The 8,878-nt window shown below is 39.5% G+C and overlaps 1 protein-coding gene across 1 annotated transcript; it reads right to left on the bottom strand.

Moving 5' to 3' along the window:
- Positions 1-1,036: 1,036 nt before the first annotated feature.
- On the bottom strand, positions 1,037-3,992 carry gpr6 (G protein-coupled receptor 6). Its single transcript, XM_008397765.2, has 2 exons — positions 3,699-3,992; positions 1,037-2,500 (listed from the first exon to the last, which is right to left on the bottom strand). The coding sequence occupies exon 2, from the start codon at positions 2,489-2,491 to the stop codon at positions 1,490-1,492; it is 1,002 nt and encodes a 333-aa protein (XP_008395987.1). The 5' UTR covers positions 2,492-2,500; positions 3,699-3,992; the 3' UTR covers positions 1,037-1,489.
- Positions 3,993-8,878: the final 4,886 nt, after the last annotated feature.

The following is an 8,878-nucleotide window of genomic DNA, read 5'->3' as shown; positions in this document are numbered from 1 at the left end:
TTAAGTATACCATAGAGACAAAACAATATAATCTATGGTATATTGTAATACCATAGATTATGGTATAATCTATGGTATTTGCTGCATCCTGAAGCAGCAAATAAAACAGATTGAAGTTAAAAATTTCTATCAAAAGAGTTGTTGTGTTTACCGAGCTCATCTTAGACTGCTGCTGATAGTTTTTTTTTTTTTTTTTAAAGAAAATTCATCAAATCCTCCCACATACTTGTTCAATCTTGTTGCCAAACACGACTTTATTGAATTCAAGCATTTCAAGTAGAGTTTACCTATTTCTCACTATTTAGCTTCAGGGTTACTGGGACCTGAACTGTGTTAGAAATAGTTTGATAAAAGCAGGTGTAAAAACATTTATGAGGAATAAATTTCAGATTTCCTGCTGTTAAGCACCGATTTCGACTCCCTTTGGCACGCTGATGCCTCTCTGCTACCTGTTTAAACAGAGTGCCAGATAAACCGCCGTGTTTGTGGCTTCAGAGTCTTCTTAGAACAGGCAAAAGGCTTATTATCATTCCTGGCCATGCTTTGTCACACTCACATCCACGTGCCTGCTGCCGCCTAGGCCCTGAGTCATAGCTGGACATGCTAAAGAGATGAGAAGAGTTTAAAAAAATAAAACTCTCTCAATGATTATATGATGTGCAGACACGTTGAGTGGATTGTGCCTCACATATTCAGCTAAGTACTAAATGTATTGCCTAATTTGACTTAATTTAGATATATTTTACCCACTTGATTAGATGGTAACGCAAATGTCTGCACATTCTATCAAAGAGCACATTTTCAGTTCTTATATTTCTCTGGGTTATTCTGCCTCAAACACTCGTGTTCACACACAAGCACACTGAGCAAACACGATTTGAATGTGACTGGCTGTCAATTTAAGCTATTTTCCAGGACTTGCTTTCACAGTGGGCTATTAGTCTATCCAAACAGACCCACCTGGCAGAAAAAGACAAAAACAAGCCACAGGAAGCAAAGAAACATGCAACAGTGAAGACGCGGGATGGCGAGAAGGCAGGACTTTATTCCTTTATTTGTTTGATACAAAATGGACTTTGTTGACAATACAATACAAAATAGGAAAAAAAAATGGCACAGGATGCACACAGGTTCAAAACATTTAAACACATCCAAAGTCAAACAATACTGCTTTGGTATTAAAAAACAAAACACTCAAAAGTGCAAAAATATTTTCCTCTTCTTTTTTTTTTTTCTTCAGTTAAATACATTCACAGATTTGTTGTCCTTTTTTAATAACAAGAACTCTTGTTCACAGCATTTCTAACTTTTCTGAACTTGTTTCGAGACATATTAAAGTGCAGATACGGTGTCCACGCCCCATTTGTGACTGAAAAGCATTCACTGTCGGCAGTAAGCCAATTGTCTGGTTTGTCTTTTTGCTCTGTCTCTTCTAACACACACACACACGCACGCACACATTCCTTCAGACACATCAGAAGCACCTTTTTTAGACCTCACTTGGTGACCTAGAGCGATAAGACCCGTTGGCTTGAAAGCAGCCACACAGAAGCATGTAAATAGAGCGTTGGATCTCAGAGTTTCTGTAAGCGTAGATGATGGGGTTGATCATAGAGTTATAAGTGGCGGGCAGCAGCGTAGCATAGGTGTACACTGATGGATACTCCCTCTCACCTACAAGGCAGTAGATGGCAAACGGCAGCCAGCTGGCACCAAAGGTCCCCAAGATGATGGCTAAAGTGGACACCCCCTTTTTGGTGGCAACATAATGGGACGTGGCGAAAAAGTGCTGCTGCAGGGCGATCTGGTGTGCGTGTCGGCACACGATCTTGCAAATCTTAAAGTAAAGGGTCAGCATGAGCACAAAGATGGCGAAGAAAGACGTGGCTAGGAGCATGACATTGTTCCGGGTCAAAGGGCGGACAATGCTGCAGGAGGCTGGCTCGTGCAGGCAGTTCCAGCCCAGCACCGGCAGCAGACCCAGCAGCAGAGACACCCCCCAGGTCACGATTAGCATCAGATGCACGCACTGCAGCGTCTTGTCTGAGAAGTACGTCAGGGCATTGTAGAGGGAAAAGTAACGGTCCACGGTGATGGCTAGGAGGCTGCTGATGGATGCCGTGAAAGACGCTACCAGAAAGCCCACCGTGATGAGGCTGATGGTCTCGGAGGAGATGACATACTGGAACACAAAATTGAGGATTAATCCCATGCCGGCCAGCAGGTCTGCCGTGGCCAGGCTCCCGATCAGCACAAACATGGGAGTCCTCAGGGTGGGAGTGTAGAAGATGATCGCTACAACGATAGCGTTCTCGCAGGCGATGACGGTGCCTGACATGCAGAGCATGATGTCCCACGGGTTGACAGGGAACTCTAAGGGAGCGGCAGACAGTTCTAAGCTGCCGTTGTGTTGCTCCAAAGACTCAGCCTCCATCCATGGGACGGGTTCTCCGGCTGCAGAGGAGTCATTCACAACCAGGGACTCGTTCATGGCTCCACACTGCCAAAGAGTAAGAGCAAGGTTGTTTTTAAGGAAGCTGTCATTTTATCAAGAAGTTACCTTTAGTTGGTAGAATATGGGGAGCTCAAAATGAAAGATTTTGTGAAAGGTTTGCAACGACTTTAAAAGGCGCTTCAACATCAGTGCTGTTAATTTACAACAAAATATAATTTCAATGCCCTTTTAAAGATCCAACTTCTCATCAATTTCATCCCAAAAAATTTTAATCACATAGAAAGTTTGAAATTATGTGACATAGACTCCAATTTAATTCTGATTTTAATGCTACGCAGTAAAAATTCTCTTGATCAAATAACTGGTATTTGGTAAAAAAAAAAAAAAAAAATATTGTCTAAGCAACACAGCTCATTGCATTTAGTCACTAACTTTGCAGCAGTCCCTCATACCGAGCCATAAAGTGCTTCAAGCTGAGTACTACACTGAATTTAACAAAGAACTCAATCAACCAGCAGCATATGTAGAGAACAAGCAAATATTGAACTAAGCAATTCCCGAAGTGATAATAGGAACATGCACTGTAAGACCGTCTGTTAGAGGAGAGCAATGTGAAATTTCCAACATGAAGTTTACTTTTATGTCGTTCTGTATATTTAAAGCCATGATTGAAATCCCTCCAAAATGCTTTATTTAGAGATAAATGAAACAGCTGCTTGAGATTTCTCTCTCTACAAGACACGTAGATGCCCATCATTTAAATTAATTCTTTTCTAGTAGATTATATAGACAAACCTTTCAAAATCAAAGGAAAATAATCCTAAAATGTTTTTTTGTAGATTCTTTATGTATATGTATAAAAAAGTAGGTTGAACAGTAACTTGAAACTTGGCATATCTTTCCAAAGTGCTATTGCGCCAGCAGAGGAACTGTCCCCGGTCCTGAAAGATCAGTCTCAAAAAGTTAGAGTGCTTCTTAGCTTAAAGATTAAAGCTTGTGAAAAATATTTCTAAATGTTTTAATAGTCACCCCCTTCTGTTATTCTGACAGTAAAAAAAAAAAAAAAAAAAAAAACTCATTTCATGTGTTCTGCTTGCATTTCTCTACATTATGTTTATAAAAAGATTCAACTCCCACAGTTCTCACTTTGATATTATCTGAAGACAAAACAACACTATAAAAGATGACAGAAAGATTCTATTTTTCAGTCTGTGGTACTTTAGAAAAGGCTTAGACAACCTACCTTTCTGACAAAGCTGTGCAAAGTGGAATTGTCGTTCAAATCGAGCTTCAAATCATAAAGAGGTGGAGAATGAAGGCGCTCGGGTCCCTCTCAGGTGAAGCCCTTGATCTTGTTGTGCTTCCCAGGCATGGGACAAACACCCAGGGCAGGAGCGCTGTGAAGCATTGGCTGCTGTTCAGCTCGATGGAGAGAGGTGAGTGTGAGGAGGCGGAGGAGGATGAGGAGCGGTATAGAGGGGAGAGACAGAGTCATGCAAGGAGCGCTTCAAACCGTGGAGACGGCGAACGAGAGAGAGAGGGAGAGGGGGAGGGAGAGAAAGAGAGAAACACAGTACATGGCTCTCTGTTCTTCCCCTTGGATTAATCCAGCAAACAGAGTCATAAGAAAACTCCAGACAGGTTCTAGAAAAGACTGATGGATATCTGATTTGAAGCAAACACTTAAACTGTTGCTTTCCATTAAACTCTGTTGGAGATTATGAGGAGCCCATCCTGTTTGAAGCAACAGAAATCCGTCTGTACATGTCATTTTTTTTTATTATAAAATAACAATACACTCTTATTTTAGCTACTATTAAAAATAAGGAATACCAAAAGCAAGGAAAAGCTCAAACTGTTTATATTACCTCCTGTTTTTGAGCAAACATATGAAAAGCTTAAAGTCAGTCATATGTGTTGAAGTAAAAGCATGATGAATAAATTACAGTATTCTAAAATCTTAAAATAAAATGTATTCAGCCTTATCATGGTTATTGACACATCTTGTATGTTTAACTTTGATTGGGTCAGTCACGTATTGGTCTCAAAATATCATCTCTGTAATAGTCAAGTAGGAAACACTTAAAAAAATAAATAAAAGTCCATGCAATTTTTAACTTAATTTTTCAATGACAAACCTGTGTATTTTATTTCCTTTAGAATGTAATTAACTTTAATTACAAATTTTGAAGTAAATGACTTTATTAGCTGGAGTACATATTCCACTTCAGGAAAGTGCAACATGGAAATTAAACCAATAAACCTGCAGCAACATCTTGCTGAGTATATGCTATGAAGAACTGTAACTATGGGTAACTGCAGCAGCAAGGTGTACCTAATAAAGTGGCCACTGAGTGCATCCATATGTAATGTGAAATAAACTTTTCAGCTTTTTCTCTGTGTGGGAGAGTGGTGCGTTTGAAACGCCTACCTCATGTGGCAGCGTAGAGTTTACATGTGAATCACATATAGCAGAAATCATTTATCGGGTAGAGGATAGCATACATTCAAACAGTTACATGCTTTTACTTTTATTGTGTGAAAACAGTGTATTATTTCAAGCTGATCATTGATGTGTTTGAGCTTCTGGTGAATGCTGAATTCAAAGAGAGACGATGGAAAGAGAGCCAAAGCAGCAGAAAAGCAATATGTAAACTAGCTTTGGTTTCCTGGTAACAGTGGTTTGGTCAACCTCTGTCAAGCTTGGGGGCTGCAGAAATCTTTATTCATGAGCTGAGTAGTCACGTGAAGCATGTAATATTTTATATCAAAGACTCTAAACTCCAAACAGGATAAAAAAATAAATAAAATACACAAGTCATTTTTATTTGCCTTGCTAGAGAGCTAAATGGGCTAAAATGCCACCAAAACCAAAGTACTCCACTGCTAAATCCAAATATTCAACCTCTGCTCTATTTTAGAGGGGCCTTCCCGTAATGAGCTAAAAAAAAAAAAAAAAAAAAAAAATCCGTAGTTGTTTGCATTTATTCACCCACACCAATGTGCTCTGAGAGAGGCCTCAGTGTAATGAGACATCTGCCATTAGGAACAGAAAAACAGGACTATTTCATGAAAAGCCTCCGTTCCGTCAAAACAGTCCCATTTTTGGGAAGCAAATCTCAACTGTCAACAGCGTGCAAACACAAACAGCAGAGCAGCACAAGGGGGCAAACACCTGTCTATGTAAACACAAGGCAGTGACTCACCCCTCAATACAGGAATGCCCTTCTACTGATATTTAACAAAAGCAGAATCCGAGCATGTCTCTAATAGGCGGCGAAAAGGTCAATAACAAGAGCCTGCTCCCTCAGAAAATTTAAATAAAGAGACAACCCAGAGTGCAGGTGCTAAGTTTACACTTAAGTAGTGGGTGAACAGATTTAGTGTAAAAAAAAAAATAAAAAATTGCATGGACAGGTGGATGCAGAAATGGGCTTGGTGGTGACAGCAAAAACTAAAATCTGTCCTTGGTGACTATATAGAGACACAGCAGATAAATAACACTTCAATTTCACTCAGAAAATTGACCTACTTCCTACCTAAAAAGCTGCTGTGCTCACCCAAGGAAACTTGTACTCTTTATGCAACACATCTATCACACAAATTGGATGGCTCCATCACTAGAGCTGTCACATAATTAGATAAAAGCTCCTGAGCCACTGTTCAGCAGTGAGAATATAGTAAAAGCTATCATGACCCAAATTCTATAGGATTCCCATCATTTAACCAGCAAGATTAGTGCAGATATTAGCAATAAGCATATAATGTTTATGCTTTTAAGCACAAGCGATAGAAAGTGACGGTTCTTGCATGAATGGCCCCCAGAGAGCCCCTCTTTTAGTTGCTGAAAACTAAAAGGAGTGAGACAACAACAGATCACAAACATCTGAGAGTGGCCCATTCAAAGTCCACATCAAAAATCCCACAGAGATTCATTCTGGGGCAACACTTAAACATTCCTTTTTGTTTCTTTTACTTCACTGTTATGAAATACTGTGTAAAAGTCGATCATATAAAAACACATAGAGGTTTGTGTTAAGACTGAAACTCTGCCTTTATTTTCATATTTGTTTTAGGATAACAAAAAAAAAGCATTTATGTTTTCATCAGAGAAACAGTAATCTCAAGGACTTTTCTTTATCCAAAGAAACACTTTGTGGCCCATACAGTGTTTAAAAACAAACCTATATTAATGAGGTGATGTAGCAGGTTTCGCAACTGTTCTGTTTCAAACCTGAACAGTTCAACCTGTACACAAACAGAAATTCATGCAGCCATGTATAATCAGACTACCGCCTCGAACTTTAACTGTGGCTTATCCTGAGTAATCAAGGGTCTGTTTTCACCAAGCTTCTCCACAAGTTCCTGGGCAGGCTCTTATTATTCAGTCATAAAACGAGAGAGAGAAAAATATGTTCACATTAAAACCGGTCTCTTCTACATTTCACTGCATTTTTATCAGATAGTGACAGTCACCTGATATGAGGCATTTAAGTGCAGCTGTCCAAGCAGAAGACCGTTTTTGGGAATGGAGCAAATATAATCTAACAAGAGTTAAAACTTTGAAATAAAAGACAATCAGCTAATCAGAGTTGATAGGAGCCATTTTTCAGGGAGTCCTGTCTCATTGATGGCCTTTTAGGCTGTGTTTGGCAGAATTACAGAAAACGTAACCAATAATTGCAACTCACACTTCTCTATTGGTTTACAAGCCACATGTTGAAGGGATTCAGTGTCTCCCTGTATTTCAGCCTCCAAAGAAGAGCGTAAACAAAGGAGTTAGAAATCTCTGCCCAATGTAGTCTTGTCTATTAAGGTAGAGCGCATGGTGTGAGTTATGCTGTCACACCCGAGGTGTTGCTAGCACCATCACCTCACTACTCTGCGATCGACAAAGAAACTATGAGAACCCCGCAGCCGTGACGCAACCCAAAAATCATTGAAGCATCTCAACCGAGGCAGGAGAAGAAGCCTTCTGGGTCCACCAAGAGGCTCTTGTCACATGTCATTACTGGACTCCTGAAATCAGCAATACAATCTTTGCTCGTTGCAATTAAATGTCCCTGCGACGTTTCAAAAAATATATAAATATTCACTGATATTTAAAAAGAAACCTCTTCATTCATCGCATCATATGCATATCATGCCCTTCCCTGCTCCTCCTCCCCGACTCTCACGTGGCACTAATGCTGTGGCCGGTGGTCAGTCTGAATGACGAATGAGCGTTTACAACGGAGAACATTTCACATTTTCTGACACCTGCGCTTGAAAGCTGAGAGCTGAGGAGAGAGTGTGAGGGGAGAGGGAACACAAAGTGAAAGGCAGCAAGGACGTGAAAGCGGGAAAAAGGATCTAATGGTAGGGGGAAATTAACACTTAAAAAAGCTGCATGAAAGGTAAAATATTAGATCCATGGATGGGTAGCAAATTAGGGAGGCCAGATTGCAGAAATACAATATGGAAGCTTCAGTTGTTAACTGAATAATGCATCAAGTCACTGAAATTTTTTTTTAAAATTGAAACTAGTTATAATACCACTAATATAAAGCTTCCTTGGGTAAGAAGACATAAACATACATGAAATCCAACTACATAAGAGGAATTTAGGGCAATGTTATTTGTATTGCGCATTTTTTAGAAAAGCAATGCTAAGTTCTTTACATGAATAGAAAGAAAATAAAACTACCAGCTGTGTTCTTAAATATCAGTTAATCAATCAAATCAAAGTTTTTATTTGTATACTGTCAAGTTGCACCAAAGGGAAAATATATTCAATATTATTCAACTTTATCATGTACTCACTGAATGCCGAGACAGCTGATTAAACATGTTTTAACAGCTTAAAAAGGCAGTTTTGTCACATCCCGACACAACTGACCCTTTGAGGACATTCATGATCTTGATGGGACGAAAAATGAAAATGAGTGTGACATCTCTGATCGACATAGTTAAGGTAATTAATATTACCAGTTGCTATAGTCTGAGCTAGGGGGAGGTTATGGAGATTAAAGAGAAGAGGCCCAAAGGTGAAACCCTGGGGTACTCTGCACGTGGTTAGAGAACGAGTCTCAATTTTTCCATTAGCTGTTAAAAGCTGAACTTCATCAAAAGGCATCCGTCTTCATCTGAAAGGCTAAACAGAAATGGTATTGGATCAAACCTGTGCGTTTACATTTTCAGTAGACATTTAACACGTTTGACATATTTACCATCATTGCATTTGGACAATCTCAAGAAGAGAGTCTGCCGAATTAAAATATTGATTTTATATCTAATGTTACATGACGGTTTTCGACAGCATTGGTCAAAATAGCCAAGTGCACATTTGTGCGTGCATAAGAATGTTCAAGGTCAGTTTTATGTGCATTAATGTTGCTGTGCATGCGCACCTCAAAAACAACACTTTCACAATGGAGTCCTTCG

The sequence above is a fragment of the Poecilia reticulata genome, linkage group LG21 (genome assembly GCF_000633615.1).
Source record: "Poecilia reticulata strain Guanapo linkage group LG21, Guppy_female_1.0+MT, whole genome shotgun sequence".
Classification (NCBI taxonomy): domain Eukaryota; kingdom Metazoa; phylum Chordata; class Actinopteri; order Cyprinodontiformes; family Poeciliidae; genus Poecilia; species Poecilia reticulata.
The sequence above is the reverse complement of the archived record's forward strand: the minus strand, read 5'-3'. Positions and strand labels throughout refer to the sequence as shown.